The sequence below is a fragment of the Desmodus rotundus genome, chromosome 2 (assembly GCF_022682495.2).
Source record: "Desmodus rotundus isolate HL8 chromosome 2, HLdesRot8A.1, whole genome shotgun sequence".
NCBI lineage: Eukaryota > Metazoa > Chordata > Mammalia > Chiroptera > Phyllostomidae > Desmodus > Desmodus rotundus.
Window position 1 is genome coordinate 5,729,346 of NC_071388.1, and position 18,919 is coordinate 5,748,264.

The following is an 18,919-nucleotide window of genomic DNA, read 5'->3' on the forward strand; positions in this document are numbered from 1 at the left end:
AGGCAACAGTAGGAGCCCCAGCAAAGCATCACCTGTGCCCAGGCTCAGATATGGCAATCACACCACCTGCCTCCTAGTAGCGGAGCGACGGGGAACATGTCACCTAACCTCACGACTTATGGCTGAGCCTGGCTTCCCTCCACATGGAGAACTCAAGACTCTGATAGGAAAAGAACTGAGATGAATTTAATTCAGGAGGGAGTTACTGAGCATCTCCTATGTGCACAAGTACTACAGGGATTCAGAGGTGGCCAAGGAGAAGAGATGCGGGGAACCGGCCCAGGGAGGCAGCTGCGAGCACCACCCATGGAACAGAATGAAAACTGTATCTCCAAGCAGGATGTGTGTGTGCAGAGAGGGCCCCCCAGAACCCAGCCAGGGAAAAAGGAGAAGGTTTCACCAGGGGTGTGTGGCATGAGGCCGTACCAACAAAAAAGTCTGTTGCCAGAAGCAGGAGAGAAGCCCTTCAGTTTAGGGGAAAAGCTGGAGCCCGGCTTCACGCCCACAGGTGTGGGGTACCTGATGCGCCGAGGGAGACGTGAGACAGTGGGCCTGGCCGGGGTGGGGGATTTCCGAAGGCTCCCGCCCGCAGACACGTGGGGATGGAGACAGAAGTTGGGGTCAGATCAAGGGGAGCCTTCAACATCTTGCTAAGAAGGCTGGACTTTATGATCTAGGAATTTCAGAGTCATTGAAAATATATGAGGACTCAAAGAATGTTTTAAACGACATCAGGCACCACAAACTTGGTGATAAAATAAAAGGCTTTATTGGGAGCCAGAATACCCAGATTTGGGTCTGATTGAACCATTTATTAGATGTCAATGTTCACCTCTCTGGAATGTGTTTTCTTTGCCGGCGGGTAATTAAGGGGTGAACTGTTAGGGAAATAGAAACGTAAATGAGATACTGTATGTGAAAGCACTTTGCCAACATAACGTATTGCAGAGAAATAGTGCAGCCACACGCTGGGCTCGGCAGTGCAAACTCCGCTAAAATGAAATAAACAATCTATTATCACAGGGCAGCCTCTTCCTTTTAAACGCAAAAGTCTGATTTATCACTTTATTTTAAGAAGCATTTGGAGGTGCTTCTGTCAGATGAATCATGAGCCCCTGCAGGTAAGTTGTTCTGTTTTCAGCCCTGCGGTCCAATTGTTCTGAAAACCTCTGCGTCATCATTCCACGCTCCGCGGACGTCCGTCCACGTGGGAAACCCCCAGATACAGGGGAAGGGGAAAGAAGCCATCTCTCTCCTAAGCCTCTGATCTGTATCTTCGATTACATGGTTAATAGCCAAGAGTTTTACGAACACTATGTCAGTAAGTGGGAATTTAAAAAATGAATAAGAGCACAGCATAGAGTTTCTGAAGTTGCACTATTTAGTGTACCCGGGGCTGCGGAGGGTAGGGGGTTCTCGGCCACTGGATTCTGACCTAGTAGAGTTCTGCTGTTGCCAGGAAGATATGAAGAACATATTTAAATTAGCTGAAGGACATTGCATGGCTGAAGGCACGGTGTAAACCTTCACGAAACAAAAGCCCTTATAGAGGCCAACACCTGGTTTCAGAGAGCCCTCGAGGGGAAGGGACAACAGTGAGCTCGAACAACAGCCGGGCTGGTGATAACACAGGCCCTGGGTGTCATTTTCCTTGAACAGTATCACTGCAAAGTACTGGCTTCCAGACAGAAAAATCACCCTTAATAATGAAAAAACCAAACACCTTAAAATAAAATGTGCCTCTAAGACACGACACAGCCATGTGAGGTCTTTGTTCATAAAACCAGGCGCGGGACACGTCTGCCAGTCTGCTGTCCCGGACACTCAGAAGTCTGCAAAAATTTCACATTTCACCTCGGCCCAGGGACAGACTGCGCAGGTGTAAGGCAGGCCCCGCAGAGAGAGCCGGCTTGGGTTTGAGCGTCAGCCCACCAGACCTGAAACGTGGCCTCTTTACAGCCCATGCTCAAGGCCGCTTCTGAAAGGCTTGGTTTCCACACTTACGGGTGGGAGTGTTGCCATTCCGATCACTACTGATGTCGGGTTTTATTGCACTTCGGCCGGTGAATGAGGTCACACGACACTGGTTATCTTTTGCATTGATTGCTTCTTTTTTGGCGTCCTACTGCATGGTCAGTTTCTGCAAGTGCATCCTGAGTGTTTAAAAAAAACGCAGTATCTCTAACTGTTGGGCGCAGGTTTCTGTAAACAACCATTGAATCAAAATTGGTAACGTATATATAATTTTTATGTGATTGATTTATCAGTTACTGAGAAAGGCAAATTAAAATCTCTCACTGAAGTGGATTTGTCTGCTTCTCCTTCCGGTTCTTTAGGTATTTTGAGGGTATATGATAAGGCACATGGAAGTCCCTCACTGTTACACATTTTCATGAATGTAATCTTTTTCATCACGTAATTATCCTCAATTATCTCCAGCAATGCTTCCTGCTTTCTATTTCCATGTTTGTCAGCTTTGTTTTGATTAGAACTTGACTAGTATGTCTTATTCCACCTGTTTGCTGTTACACATTTTTGTAAATAGCACACAACAGACTTTAGAGTGTTTTTAAGAAATCTTTCACTCTCTGTCTTTAGTAGCAAGTTTGCTCTCCTTACATTTATTGTTACTGATTTCTCTGGTTTCTACAACTTTATCTTGTGCTTTCTATTTACCTTGCTTTGTCTGTTCTTTAGTTCTCCTTTCCAAATGTCTAAATAGATTGATCTACTTTTCTTCATTCCTTTTTTTTTTTTTCCTCCACTGGCTTGGCTGTTTAACATTCTGGCTCTACTTCCTTTATTTGTTAATCTTGAAACAAAATAAATGTAATCATTAAATACACCCTTTTCCCCAAAAATGCAAGGAATGTAGAAATCTTGAACTCCTGTCAGCCATCCCTGATCATCCAGGAGAATGGCGTCCGGTGTTTTTATTCTGCCTTCGTATTGTGCTCTCCAGTTAGGAGGCGGGGGGGGGGGGGGGGGGGGGGGGGGGGGTGGTGCGTGGTGGCCCTTTTACAGCCTTTTCTCCTGAATCTGCCCTTATATGAGCCAATTTCATTGCTCTCACTTCCTCCTTCTACCTCACTCCTTTCCTCTAGGACCCATTCTCTTTCCCTGTTCATTAAATCTTTTGTTATTTCCTGAACTGGGAGTAAGTTAGCAACAAACTCTCTGTCTTTGAAAGAATCTTCATTTCACCTTCAATGTATGCAATGGATTAGACTACACTGTAGTAAACTTGCTTCCTTTGTATTTCTGTGAAGTTTATTTTACTCATCTACAGGCTTTATTCTAAAGAACCCGTTGGCTTCACGTAGCTACTAAACGGGTCTCTAGTGGGCAATAACAAGTCTGGGAGCCCGGAGGAGAGGTAGGGTTGCGCCCACTTCTCCCAGGCCACTGGGGTTTCCTTCTACCGCCCTCTGTGCTCTGCTTGGCTGTCGAAAAGTGCGCTGCCCTGAGACGAGCCATTGTTTTCAGCAGGTCCGTCTTTTCTCTTTAGTTGGCTTCAGCGTCCTTGGTCTCTGCTCTTCTGCGGTCTTACCAGAGTGTGGCTGCGGTGGACGGATTCTTATTTTTCCTTCCCTGACTGGTGCTTCCCCTGTGTGGAAAATGGTCTTGTTCATCAGTTCTGGAAGTCGGCTTTCCTCTCTTCAAACATTTCACCTCCCTCATTATCGATTGCCTCCTTTCTGGAATTTCTATCAGATCAGCGTAGGACATTACCGTAGTCCTTCCTACTCTTGACATTTTCTCGTATTTTCCATCTCTTTTGTCACTGCGCTGCTCTCTGAGAACAGTATCAACTCTTTAATTCACTCTCTAGCTTTTTCAAATCAACTGTTAACTCATCTGAGTTTCTGATAATTTGGGAGTCTTTTTGTGTTTCTAGGAGTCCTGCTTCTCCTTCAAAACTATTTGCTCGTTTCCATATTGTCTTGTTTCTCTCTTTTGGTTCCTTCTTCTATGTATCTCATCATTTTAAAATCTATTCACGTAATATTCTCTATCCTATACTTCCACTACCCAATGTTCTTGAGAATTTAATCATGCCAAGTTGTTTTTGCTGAATCTTGGTCTAGGTAGACAGCTTCTTCCTATTTTTGTTTGGGGTTACAGAGGCATCTTCCGGTCTGTATATGCAAGAAACGCGTAAGGCCTGGAGAGAAGACACATCTCTCCAGACAGAGTCTGTGTGTCCTTCTGTCAGGTATGCGAGGTTGTCGTGAGCCACGGCCACTTTGCTCTGGTTCATTGCGCAGCCCGGGGCTTGCTGGAACTCACAGCACACGTGTGTCTAAGGGCTGGGGAGGGACTCGGGCTCACCTCCTTGCTGTGTGCAAGGCCAAGACCCCATCTCCTGCCCTTAACTGACCTTTAAAACCCCAATCTCATTATGATATAGGCTCTGGCACCCCACCCCCATCCATGCCACCAAAGATGCCCAGGTGCCCGCGTGAGAACGGGCTGCTCTTTCTCAGCACCCTCCTTGTTTGCAGTCCCTAAGGAATTAGTTTCTTCCCAGTCAGCTTTGCACGAACAGGATGTCCGATTCTACGCAGCATTTCCAGGTGCTCTGCACAGAGAGCATCTCTGGTTCCTTTTAAGTTCAATATTTCACTAGAACCAAGAGCCTTTTTTGCATATTTTTTTACCTATTACTTTAGAACTTTTCCATTTGCAAAGCAGTCACCAACCTAGGTAAGTTATATTCTATTTTGTTCATTTATTAATTAATCAATTACCAGTAAGGAACTGCCCATGTGAACTGTGCAAGACCCTACGAAAGAGCCAACACCTGTGAGGAAGTTGCCTGTCCTCAACGGGCTTGAGAAACAACCATTCCGTATGCATTTTATTCAAAAAGGACACAACTAAGTTACATCTGGTGGGCTCCAAGCAGATTTTCACATTCTCATGCGCCGAAATGTTTTCCTGGAGGGGGCCGTTCTCCACTCCTGCTGAGTGATTATCCAGGTTTCGGATTTTGCTTTTCTTCGTTTGTTTTTCCCCTGCAGCCCCCCCTCAGTTGTTCATCGACAGCCCTCCTTGTGCTCATCCCGTTTTTGACACCGAGTGACTTGTTCCACTTCAAAGCCTCTCCCTGCAGAGTCTTCCTTCTCTGACCCTGAAACGTGGCATCCCCAGAGTTCGGTCCTCGGTCCGCCCCTCCCCTCACTCCGGAGGTAACTCGGTGTGCATGTTCTGTTGATAGTTTCTGAGGGCTGCCGTAACTGAGCTCAGTGGCTTCAAGCCACAGACATTTACTGTCTCGCAGTTCGGGGGGCTAGGCAGCTGCGATCAAGGTGCTGGCAGGGCCGCGCTCTCCGAGACCCTGGGCAGAGCCCGTCCCGCCTGTTCTAGCCTCCGGCGGTGAAGCCTGTCCTCGGTGCCCCTTGTTCCGCAGCTGCGTTCCTCCAGTCTCTGCCTCTGTTGTCCCACGGCCGTCTCCCTGCGTGTTCGCATCATTTCACCTATGTGTGTCCGTGTCCAAATTTCCCTTTGGACATGGACACTCATCATCTTATGAAACCCACCCTAATGACCTCGTGTTGACTTGATTAATTCTGAATATACCCTAGTTCCAAATAAGGTCATGTTCAGAGGCACTGGGGGTAGGACTTCACATATCTTTTCGTGGGGCACCGTTCAACGCGTGACGCGTGCTTGTGTCTGCCAATCCAGCTCTGGCGTCCAGGGCTCTGTCCCCAACGCCCAAGCAAACAGGAAGGAAGAGCAGCGATTCTTTGAGGAATTCTCACATCCCAGGCACTGTTATTGAATCTATTCCGCGCCGTACACAGTAGGTGTCACTGCCATACTTATTTTGGTGGCAAGGAAATACAGAACAGTGAGATTAAGTGACTCCCCAGATCCCACAGCTAGGAAACGGCTGAGCTTGGAGCTCCAGGGTGTGATTCCTGATAGAGGACTCTCACCCTGAGCTCTCGGTGGGCCCACCGGGCTGTGGGTCTCGCAGGTTTCTTAAACACACAATGAGCCAAACCAAAATCATCTATCTTAAAGGTTTTTTCTACATTCGTCAACACCCACCCAGCCAGTCATGCTCAATCTAAGCTCTTTTCAGTTCCACTCTTCTCTGGTTTTTCAGCAAAACAGATAAATCATTGCCATCGCAGAGACGTAAAGGGTAAGGGCTGAGCAACAGAGAGACTGTTTTGAACATCTCATCGAACCCCTTCCTTATTTCTGTCAGCCTCCTTTGAAAAGGCCACTTGGGCATCTCTGCAACAACGTCACAGTCTCATTCCACCGCCCCACCACCCTGGTTCTTCCCTAGGTGCTTCTGAGAGTGCAGAACAGGGATTCGAACTCAGACTCTGGGGTTGCCCAGACCTGGGGCAGAACCCTGGCTCTCCAATGCCTGGGACATCTTGGGCTCAGCGTCCCTATTTTAGTTTCTCGACCTGTAGAGTGAACAAGTAGTACCTAAAAGACGGGGTGGTTGTGGGGGTTCAGTGAGGTAACGCCTGCTTCACAAGCGCAGACGGCCAGGTGGCGTGTGCTCAGCAGGCAGGGGCTGCGACCGTTCCAGTTTGCCTGACTTCAGTCACACGTCAGCCCCCACAGACAGTCTCCTCCACTGCTATTCAGCTGATTAAAGAAATGTGCAGTTTTTGACCATGGGAATCTTTCAATATAAACACGCAAGGCTGGGAAGTGGCTCTGCTCTTACCCACCTGTGCTTGTGTCCCTGGGAAACCTGTGTCACCTCTGGAGGGCTCAATTTCCTCAAGTTTAAAGACAGAGGCTTCTGAAGTATCTGCCAACTTGACTGGGTCAGGAAGCCAGGTATTTAGTAAACATTATCTTTGGGTGTTTCTGTGAGGGCGTTTCCAGAAGAGATTAGCATTTAAATTGGTAACTCTAGAAAGCAGAGGGCCCTCCCCTCTATGGGTGGGAGTCCTGGGGTTCCCTGGGATTCCCAAATAGAACAAAAAAGTGGAGGAAGAGAGGACTGGAGCTGTCTGCCCTCCGTCCTCTGCTGGCTTTCGTGCCTTAAGACTCGGGCTGAGACCTGCACTGTCGGCTCTCCCGACCCTCTGGTGTGCAGACGGCAGACTGTGGGTTTGCAGACTCCTCAGCCTCCTAACCACATGAGGCGATTCCCCATAGTACACAGATAGATAAAGGATAAATATTATATACACACACACACACACACAAAGAGAGAGAGAGAGGGAGAGAGACTGCCTCTGTTTCTGTGAAGAACCCTAATACACAAAGTTGAGCAGAGAACATCAAGAATCTTGCAGCTCCAGCTCCTGTGATTCTGGGATTCCCACTCACTAAATCTGGATCACCATTAGCTCAGTAAATGCCCATTCGCCGACCTCTGCTTGCTACTTTGTCTGGTGACTAAGAATGCAAAGGACACAATCACTAACCCAGGAAGCTTATAATGATGCAAGGGAATGGACAGGCTGATAAATCACCAACTCTTCTAGGATGCAAACACGAGGTGTTGGCTGCCTGGGAGCGGTCAGGGGGATGTTCTTCTATGACTCGTTGGTCACTGAGCTGGAAGCCCAGCCTGGAGATGCCCCAGCAGGGTCCTGGGAAGGTGACTCGGGCTCTCTGCCTGGGTGGGGACTCAAGACCCTGACCACACACTCACCAGCAGCAAAGGCGCACACTGGGTGCCAGGTGTCTGTCAGCATCTCTGCTATAACCCACTCTCTTCCTAGAGCACGTGACAGGCAGCAAGCTGGTGAAATGTGGTGTCCCAACTGTGGCGGGAAGATGGTCACATCTCTAGCCTCAGTGGGACCCGAGTGTCAAGTCCAGGGAATCTTCTCTGAGAAAACCATGGCCTTCTCTGTGGCACTTCTATTTGAAAACAGGAATGACTCCCCCAATGACTCTCTTTAGCGTAGCTGCCAGGAAGCTGAAAGCCACACTGGAAGCTTCGCGAGAGCATCGTGGTCAAGCTGTGGTCAGAGCGGCTGCTTGCTCCCTTCACGTGACCTTGGCTTTCCACTAATCTTGAATTGCCTTAATGCTGACCCCTAATTTCTACTTGAACAGTAGACTGGTTCACGTGTTTACCACTAGTCTAGTTCACAAGGCCTCTCAACTCTCATGGTATTAGATGGGATACCTGGATTTAAGTAAGGAGATAGATGCAATATAGAATATAATTGGAAACAAAATAAAGTGTTGTAATAAAAGACTTGGTAATGTGTAAATGAAGTGATTAAGTTGCCAAGGGATCAAGGATGGCTTCCTAGACAGGGTGGACTTCAGAGATGCCTTGTAGAATGAGAAGGATTTGTGGGCACAGAAAGGAGGAAGGGCATTCACTCAGCGGGGACAGCGCGCAGGAAGACACTGGGTTGCCACCACGCAGCGGTGCAGGAACAGAGCGATGTGCCTGGAGGGCAGGGTGTGGCACCGGAAAGTGGAGGGGCCACAGAGCGATTCAGGGATCAGAGCCTGAGGGGTAGAAAGGAGGCCATTCTGGACTAGCCATGTTTCTATTCATCTCGTTCCCCGGATGTCTTGAGTCACTGGCCCGAACCACTCGCTGGAACTCAATCGCACACTCCCCTGTCATGAACTGCTTTGTGTGGATGGGTCTTATCTGCTTCTGCCAGCTTTGGGTCACTTCCTCTGTGATGAATGTGAGTGACAAGTACTCAGTGAATACTTTTGGAACTGAGTAGAAGTTGCCCAGCATGGAGGGTCTGAGGAAGACACAATATGCGTAGTTTCACCCACGTGTGTTTGGGGGCCAAGAAGAGGGGGTTTTCAGTTGCATAAAAGCTTGTATTCACGGTGACTGGAACACAGAAAGAAAGTGCTTGGTGAATGAGTGAGTGAATGAATGAATGGATGGGAGTAAACCAGCGAGGACACGAACGCGGCAACTCTATCTCCGAGACTTCGGATTACGCGGGGGCTTGTGCTCAAGGTGGGTAGTTAGAAAATAAGTAGAATCTTTGAGAAGCTCAATGTTTTATCACCTATCTTAGGGAATAAAAACAGAGAAAAAGAAAAATCTTTCAGAATAATGTCAGCTGCTAAAACCAGAGGCCCTGTTGCATTTGGGTCAGCATTTTGCAACTTTGGAGAAGACCGTGCTTTCCTGCTTGCGAGCGCTGTTGGCTAGCACATCGCCAAGTACACTGTCAATGCCTGCAAAGTAACGGCGACTGCCCGAGGCACACCCGCCACAGGACGGGCAGCATCCCTGACGGCAGACGCTTCATGAGACACGAGACTGACGTCCCTTAGAACATACTGGTTCTGTTGTACAATACGGGGACCCACTGTTTCTAAACACTGACCTATTTCACAGCCTTTGGTGAGGCAGAACTGGGGACATCTGGGAGTCAGATTCCAGCCTGGTACCCAAGTCATCTTGGCTGGTGGTAAGAACACAGTAAAGTGCATTTGGAGCCTGGTCATGTGCTCCATCCGAAGGGTCCAAATGGAGCTCAGCGCCAATGCCAGCGAGTGTGGTGGAGGTGCCTCCTCGGCTCTCATACTGCGTTTGGTGTCATCATGGTCTCGGACGTCCCTGTGAATGCCTGGACACATGGCCTTCGCCACATTTAGCGTGCCAACCAATGACAAGCCCCAAAATACATCTTCAGGGAGAAACTTTAAGAAGACAAAGTTCCTCCCTACCAAATGGCCGATGGTGATGATGATGATGATGATGATGATTCTTCTTCTTCTTCTTCTTCTTGGAACATCAGTGGGAAGCTGTTGTTTTCTATTCTTCCTTTTACCATTCCTTCTTCTAAAAGTGACACATCCTGTTTATTCAGAATAATTAACGTGTATCAACTAGAATTTATGCAGCATCTTCTCGTTAGCTGAGAGCTTCTCATACCTTATGGCACATGAAAACCACCAAGGAGGGTGTCAGCAATGCAGAGTGCTCCTCCTCACGCCTGGGTGCAGACAATCTGGGAATGTGCATGTTTGAATCGTAAGTTTCCCAGGTATTTCTGACAGCAACAGATCTGATCGCACTGGAGAAACATTTCCTAGTCAGGCTCCACATTAAGCTGAGCCAACAAAGAGCCACTTAACTAAGTCATAGGTCGAGGGTCCCTATGATTAAGACTGATGTCACTGAATGACACTGATATACGACTGTGTAAGCAAGAGCCCACCCCATGAGATGCAGACCTAGACATATGGATGAGCACACCGGACAGATGATGGACAGATGGGATGGATGGACAGATAGGTAGATAGATGATAGATGGGACAGATAGAGAGATAGATAGATACGACAGATTAAAAGTACAGACACGATTTATTGTCTACCCATTACGCTTTGAGAGGGAGAGGCACCATCCAACAGTTTTGCCAAGACAACAGGTGTAAGGCGGGGCTTCCTGGAATGCCTGGTAGCCCCACCAATACACACGGTTCTCATGACCTCCCTGAAATCTTACTATAGCAAGTCAAGCAATACGCATTTCTCTCGACTCAGAATCCACAGCTGGGCTACCTTCCCCACGTTAGTCTTCTTCTGTCCTGTGGGACACCGAGTCATGGGTCCCCTTTGCACTGCCTGCTGACGCCCTGGAGCCAAATAACACCCACCTTTTGCAATTGTGCAAGACTTAGAAGTTTGCATTTATACACATATATAAAACCTCCCTCCTGGTTCCACTGTCTCTGTTCTTACTTTAGTCCACGTCCCCATCCATTTCTGATTTAAATTGGCTCTAGCTTGCTCTTTTGAGTATATTTGGGTGAACTTTCTAAAATCCATTCTGTAATAAGGAGGAGGCAGAGTAAATATATTAAATTCAGGAATATATATTTATTCACGAGAGATATTTTATGAGTGTCTTTGTAGCTCTGGAGTTAAAGATAGTATCAACACTGGAGACTTTGAGAAGTGAGGAGTTCAGGAGCCCCATCTGAGCACAGACAACGCCCCGGGCCCTGCCTTCTCGCCTCTCACTATACCTACCAATTCTCTGGCCAGTGTGCATTGGAACCACTTTTCGGTCTAAAATCTGAACATCGGTAGGTAGTTGATTGATGGTACAAATACTTAGAAATACTACCTTTTCCAGCTATCTTTATGATGTGCCCTCCTGAGCATTAATCAAGGCCTCTAACTAGTAGAAACCATATGAACCATTCGGAACCAGGTCTGCAGGATTCTCTCTCTGCATGCAGAGCACTCTATGCCCAAAATGTGCCTGAGGGAGGCCTGGGTCCTGGAGCGAGGGTGCGGGTGCAGCAGCTGAGGCAGCTGCCCCAGGTGCCGCAGCCTCGCCGCCATGCTGGGGGGGCGATCTGGATTGTGCAATGCAGCCGCATGCATGCGCGCATACGTGTTCGCCTGTGTGTCTGTGTATGGGCACACGCACACTAAGCTTGACCAATAACTGAAAGACACAACTTGCAAAATCAGCCACAATTAACTCTTACAAACGCTACCAACTGAATAACTGCCTGCATTTGTGTGAAGCAACCCAAGGCGGGAGCCGCTGAAAGAGGACTTTCTTCAGGAGCTGAAACCAGCCTTTACACAAACACGGACTGTGAGCCAATCTGCGCGGCCAGCCCTTCCCCACCCCCCCACCCCCACCACCCAGTAGGCACTGCACGGGCGCCCACCGTGGATCAGAAATGGTGGAGGCTCGGACTTGGTTGAATTGGCTCTTTGCCACTTCCCCATGTGAATATCTCTCCTGTTTTCTGAACACTTTACTTAACACAGAAAGCCTCACGCCTGGCCCTACTGGACAGGGCACTGATGACATGGAAACATACCGACGGCATGACGGGATGATGATCTCGCCAGCTAAAGGGTGTAAGTGGCACCAGGCATGACCTCGTGGCTCTGTGATTCCCTGAGGAACCAAGACAAGAATTTCCAATGCAGGTCTTTCAGCAGACTGATGCTCTCATCTTAGAGAACTAAAAATTTTGCTTTGCCTAAATTGAAGAAATTACATAATTCTTAAGGGGGACGGCAAAGGGTGAGTGGGCTTGGGTGGGAGTTGTCTGGGTTTCTACCTCATCCTGTTTATATCTGTCTAGTCTCCCTCCCATGTGTCCCCAGGCACAGCCCTGATCTCAAGCCCTGATCTCACACACCCAGGACAGGCACCTGGGACCTTTCATTTCTGTGACTTCCCCCATTCGAAACTAAACGCCTCCGGCTCTCAGCGCAGTGACAAGTGATGCAGCCTGGGGATGCATCCCAGTTGCCACAATCAGACCGAAGAAATACACGGCTCCTGTATGAATGTTGAACACCAAAACCGGTTTGGTCACTTGCAGAAGGCACACATGAGACTTTATCTCGGCGGTGTTCTGTGAAAGCCCTACAAGGTGCTTCAAGATCAGTGCTGGCCGCCCAGGCTGATCCTTCCCATCCCCAGCTGTACCACACCAGCTTCATACAGTTTGCTGAAGGCCACACAGTGACAGCCCTGCAGAGAACCCAGCCCAAGAATCCAAGTCAGGAGCTTTGCCCAGCGCTCTGCCCTCTCAGCTCTCCTGTTTGGAAGGTGATAGAATTCCACCGGATGGGAGCTTATGGCAGAATAAGAGGTAGGGGTCAGGGGTCATACCACCGAGAGGATTTGAAGCTGCCTGCCATCACTCTCCTGGGGGAAGAGGTCGTCAAGTTCACACACACGTCACCCGTGTGTGCCTTTTATGACCACGGCCACGAGGAATGAGTTGTGCACGCCGCCCAGTGGCTAGGCTTCATCTCATCGCTCCTCCCTCAGTGAGTCACTGCGCACCCGCTGCCTGCCAGGCACTGCTCTTAGCCACTCGGGTAAGGCCTTTGTGCGGCTCGCCCTCCACAGAGGGAGGGAGATGATGCGCGAACGTTCACATAAATGCACACAGTATTGACAGATGGGAGGAAGGCAATAAAGAAAGACAGGGCGGGCGGGGGAGTCACTGAGTACAGTGGGGAGTGGCTCTAGAAGGGGGTGGTCAGGAAGGGCCGCTCCAAAGAGGTGTTTGCACAGAGCCCGATGAAGGACGGGACCACCTGGGATCAAGGCTTTCAGGCTGAGCTGCCAGCAAGTTCAGGCCCCTGGGTAGAACGGCAGAGTGACCAGATGGCCGGAGTGAGTAATGGGAGGGACCCACAGGGGCTACTGTCAGGAGATGAGACTTAATCTGCCACCTCAAGAGAGGGAATGAAGGACTCGGGCAGATCTTTTCAAATTCTAAAGTGGCCTCTAGTTAGCTGTTTGCCCCTGGAAAAGTTAGTTGCCCTCTCAGATCTCCCTTTCCCTCCTGGGAACACCGTGACGGGCCCACCTATGTCCCAGGACCACATGAGACAATGTCTGTGAGTCGCTTCCTGAAACGCCCAAACAGAGCCAGGCTCACCGAGCAGTGACTGCTGAGGTCGGCATGGTGGTGTTCTAGTTTCATGCCACACGTGTCCTCTCAGGAGCTTTAAGTCCATCTTCCGATTACCTCGAGTTTCGCTAAATAGACACGTGCCTGCTATTTCCCCCCGAGTCACTGCTCTGGGCTGGGTGTAGAATTAATTCTGTGGTGAACAGCAACTCTGGTTCTTGTAATCGGTATTACAGGCCAGTGACGGCTGGAATGTTGGATTCCAAGACCAAGCAGTGGACGGTTCCCAACTTGTTATTTTCCCAGATAAGAAAAAAAAGTTTTTTTAAAAACCAACAAGGCTATCATCTATTATGAATAGCATTTCATAAAAGAAAAGATATTTAACACCAAATAATCTCAGACAAAGGGTAATTCCTGACTCTAGGTCACTTTTTATGGACATCCTCTCTTTCTCTCTCTCTCTCACACACACACACACACGCACACATGTGCACACACGTGCACACACCAGCAAACACCTCACCACACACGGACCCACTCCTGCTGGCTCCCACGTACAATCACTGCTCTAGACCACGGAGGGTGACGGAAGCCACAGGCAGGAAGACACAGTTCTGTGACACCTCAGACAAGCATCTGACCTGCTGGGACGATGACTCTGCGCTCATTCGTGGTCATGTTGGGGGGTGGCATGTGCTTCTCCTCCATGTAGCTGCCGTAGTTCATCCCGACCGTGTCCGGGCTGCCCACCATCTTCCCGCCTTTGGCCACGCTGCATTCATCGGGGGAGTTTCTGGTGGAGGAAAAGATAAATTCCCCTATTACTGTGGCAACTGAAAAACATGCCTCCCTGGCCTTGCTGTGATTCAGAGACAGGCAAGGAAGGCAAAAGGAAGGCAAGCTGGAGGAGACGGAGCGAGGAAGAAGGAGAGGGAAGCAAAAGGAGGCAAACGCAGTGCCTGTTAGGGACTGAATGTGTCCCCCCAAAGTCCATATGTGGAATTCCTGATGTCATGGCATTTGGAGATGGGGCTCCTCAGACATAAGTTTAGATGAAGTTGGGAGGGTGAGGCCAACATACTTGATTCATGTGCCCTTATAAGAAGGGGAAAAGACCAGAGAGCTCTCTCTAGCCGCCCTGCAAGGACACAGTGAGAACCGGCCCTCTGCAACCCGAGGAGAGGGCTCTCTCCAGACACCACCCCAACCGGCACCTTGACCTTGGACTCCCAGCTTCCAGAACTGTGAGAAATAAATGCCTGCTGTTTGAGGCCCTCGGTCTATGGCACTTCGTTATTGGCTGCCTGAGCTGACTGTGACAGTGGCCAGGCTCGGTCCCAGCACAGAGCAGGCACGTGGGGAGCAAAGCTGCCACCTGGCTTCTATTTCCTCAGCCAGCTCCTCCTGAAACTGTCATGTCAAAACTCCATCTGTGACAACTGATTGGAAACACGTGCAGAAAACAGTGAACTGCCGTTTGTTCTCGCTGCGTGACAGTCCACAGGCCACGCACACAGATGCTGGGAGGCGACCCGGGGCGCACTCAGCAAGGCTTATCCTGCCATGAGGTTCCTCTGTTTCAAAGCCTCAGAGCAAAATCCTTGTATGGAACCTCACATCCCAATTTCAAGCCCATCTTTTGTTGGGGGACTTGGAGACTCACGATGGCCCAAGCTCGGGTGCCAGCCGGGAGGCAGAGGAGGGGGCAGGGGCCACTCTGCGAGGCAGCCCAGAGCTCACTCCAGCGCCCTGGGCTGGGGTGTTTAGCGCATGGTGTGCGTGCCTGAAGGGCTCAGCCACTGGGTCCCTGGGGAACAGTTCGCAGGGCTGCTATTAATAAGGCAGCCACAGCCATTAGAAGAAAGACAAACCTGCCTTTCTGCAAAAAGGAAAAAGGGAATTGTTTTTTTGAAAAAATTTTTTTGAGATTGGAAAGTTATAGGACATGGTAAAGTCCTGTCTAATAAGAAAACTCCTAATAGAAAGTCCAGCTTACCCAGGAAACAGAAAAATATGTCAAAACCTTCTTGGATGGTTAGCCCAGGGTTACTGTAGCAGGGAGGCCTCGATCTGGGTTACATCCTCTAAGGTGGATTTCTAGATATTGCCTCTCAAACTCTACCCTACACGTGATTTTTCATTTTCTGGGGAACCATGAGTCTCCACTGGATTTTAGATTTCCCTCCCAAAGCTGAAGGCCTGAGGGTGGGGGGTCTCCTCCACACTTTGTTAGTGGGAGCTCTGCAGCCCCCTTGCAGAATCATGGAACAATAGTCCTGGCATGGACTTGACCTTCAAGCCTGAGAAGGTCACAGACATCCAAGACAGGAGGGTGCTCTGTGGGTACCATGGGGCTGAGGCACAATGAAGGCCACTCCAGACCCGAAGGCCACGGCGGGGAGGTGGGCGGGAAGGGCCAATCGGGCTGCACAGCTCCACAGGGAATTCGTTTGGCCCCTGGGAATTTAAACGTACAGCTCTGTCCTCAGCATCGCTCGCTCGTGTGTCCAGGGCCACGGACTGACCACGGGTGAGAAGCAGTCAACGTCTGTGGACGGAGGTTACAGCGGGGCCGCCCAGGACGAAGGCCCAACCATGGGCCTGGAAACACACCACCCTGCTCCGCGGCATGCTCACAGCTGTACTAACATGACGGAAATTTAAAAATAATAACTGTCTGAGTTCCCATGGTGCAGGTCCTCCACGTTTCCAGCGCTGCCTACACAGGCGGTATTTCCTCTTGATGCGATTTTTCCTGGCTGCAAACATTTATCTCTCAAAGCCCCATCCTACTATCAAAACACCGAGTGTCTTCGCTTGAGCCTTAGTTTCCTGGCCCTTTGGAAAATTCCATCAGTTGAGTGGAGTGTGTATTTTGGTCTATTTGTCTTAAGGAGAGAAGTTACCAGGGCAGAGAGTTAAAGGGATTTGGTTCTTTAGGAAAAAGACTAGACGTGGCCGGTGAGAGCGTAACTCAAGTAAGGGCTCTCAAGTCCAGGGTGAGCCCTGCTCACAGTCGCTCACTCACATGTCCATTTAGGCCATTTTTACCGAGTGCCTGCTGTATGCCAGGCAGCCCCAGTTCTTTCTTCTCCAACACAACAGTTAACTATCGAAAACGTGAAAAGTCAAAGAGGTGTAGAGAGTTACAGAAATAGGGGAATCTGGGAACTGCAGACCCTTCAGACCAATTCTTGCATTTTCTTCATTTGCAACAGCTTAATTTCCGCACCTGTGGCCACGTGCTGTAGACACAGGTCCCACAGTTTTCCTGCGGTGTTAGAGCTGAGCCCCCATTGAACCCAGGGACAGGACAGGCTGTTAACCTGCACTGCCAAGAGCTTTCCAAAGCTGCGTGCCAGTAAGTGTCTAGAGAGGAGCAGTTTGGGGGACGCTCCTTTGTTTTCATGTTACAACCACAGGACCCACTTCGGCTCACCAAACTTCCCCACCCCCGCTTCCTTTGTCACATCAGACCACCAGACTGGGACTCCACACGTTGCACCTCCAGGACGATGAAAAAAATAATCTTTTTTCCATTGTACTTTGTTTTAGCTTCTGAGGAAGACAGAATAGAACTGTGCTATCGATCATTTCCAATGGTTTTTGTAATAAATCTAAGGGAACTCCAGCCCAGGGGCAGGGAGAGGGCTGCTCATTGGTCCGCATGCTGGGCTCGAAGTAGGTAGTCAACGAATACTGGATAAAGGGGCCCGAAGCGTTCCATTCTCACTTCTCAGTCATTTCCCCTTGTTTTCACTCCTGGAAATCTCAACAGCAGAAGAGGGCATCTGTGTGCGGGCCCTGTTCCGGGAGTTTGTCAGTCACCAGTGCCCACCAGAGAGACTGGTGCAGCAGGTGGGAGACGAGACCAGGCCATGTATCAAAAGACCGAAGAAACAGAGAGCAGCAATTCCTGGAGAAGAAAATCTCTCAGGGCTGTCTATTAGGCACCGCTTTAAGGAAACAAAACACTGAACAGAGGACAACAAGCACCGGCGAGGAGGCAGAGAAACCGAAGCCCTCGCGGTACTGTCGGCAGTGCGAAACGGTCCAGCTGCAACAAAAACAGTCTGAGCGGCCCACGAAAAGCTTTAAAAAATGAATAACCACACGAGCCAGCAGTCACACTGACGCGCATTTATCTCAAAGAGCTGAAATCGGGATCTCTAAGAGCAATCAGTACTTCTTTGTGCATTACAGTACTATTCGCAAGGCTCAAGGTGTGAGAGCAGCCTGCAGTCCGCTGACGGATGGATGGGTCAGGAAAATGGGGTGTAGACGTACAAAGAATGCTGTTCTAGCTCAAAAGAAGGAGGTTCTCCAACATAAGACAACACGGGTTAACCTTGAGGATAGTATGCTGAGTGAAATAAGCCAGTCGCAGAAAGACAAGTATTATGTGATTCCATTTATAAGAGCTACCTAAGTCAAGTTCAGAGAATCAAACTGTGAAATGGCGGCTGTGTGGGGGGATGGGGAGAGACAAAGGAGGGAGGCCGGGTGCAACGCAAGGTGCTCCTGGAGCACAGCTCTCGGCTGCGTCAGCAATGGACCTCGAGAGACAGTGTGTCCCCAGCCAGCCCTCCATACGGGCTGTTGCTTGCTTTTGAAAAGAACTGGCCAACCAGAAAGAGGCAGGCAGGAACAGAAAAAAATAAATAAGTAAATAATTAAAAAAATGAAAAGATCTTAAGAAGTGGAACGCTATATAGTCCAGTGTCCACAATCTTCTGATTTCTGTCTTTTAATGTCAAATTTGCCTCTGAGAGCACCCGAGTACTGGGGGCAAACACGGAGCCACAGACCTTACTGGGTTGCTCTGCTGTCTGGGATCGGACTCGTGCTGGGGGTGGCTCCAAACTCTTTTCATGGGTTAACACTGCAATCTATGTGTGGGTGAAGCATTTAAAATGCTGTTCTGCACATGATAAATGGGTTAGCTGCTACTATGCTTTTCATCAACCCAACTCCATGAGGTCAATACCTGTAGCAAGGATGTGACAGGAAGTACAGAGAAGCCAATACAGGTCAGGCCCAAGGTCACTGGGTCTTGAGTCCAAATTCTTGACCACCACACTCTAGGACCCCGTGTGGGGGGGGTCTCTTCCACAGATGCAAACCGTAAAGCTGACACAAAACTGACCCTCAGTAGACTGGGTGCAGTCGTCACGATGGGGTGTTTTCAATGAATGACCTGGGAGGGGCCCTGAGGAGTCACGGGGAAGGTGCGGGTGTGAACTCAATCGGGCATCCACGTGCAAGCAAAGGCACAGCCTCCTGGGAGACGCAATGTTATCTGGATGTACAGAGGAATTTTGATGTCTGGTCACCTCGTACGGTTGGATGTCATAGGCTCCCCCCCAAAACTTCGAGGGGCTCAGCGTGGCGCACGCTCTGCACACAGGATGGGCCAACGATTGTGAGTGTAAGAGTAAATCCGAGAAGTGCCTGTGCTAAGAAGGCGGAGCAGGAATGAATCTGATTCAGATCGTGAGCCTTAGAAGAGAGAGAATCGAGGACCGGGACAGGAGCTGGCCCATTGGGGGGAAGTAGCCAACCTAATTCTGTAAGA

At 49.5% G+C, this 18,919-nt stretch overlaps 1 protein-coding gene across 5 annotated transcripts in view; it reads right to left on the reverse strand.

Annotated features, from left to right (window-relative positions):
- The window catches only part of ERG (ETS transcription factor ERG), a 214,924-nt gene that overhangs the window by 25,125 nt on the left and 170,880 nt on the right, over positions 1 to 18,919 (reverse strand). For all 5 annotated transcript variants that reach the window (XM_053917163.2, XM_053917178.2, XM_053917182.2 and 2 more), the window contains one exon: positions 13,986 to 14,137. In XM_053917163.2, the coding sequence (XP_053773138.1) occupies positions 13,986 to 14,137 (152 nt within the window). The remainder of the gene's footprint in view (positions 1 to 13,985; positions 14,138 to 18,919) is intronic.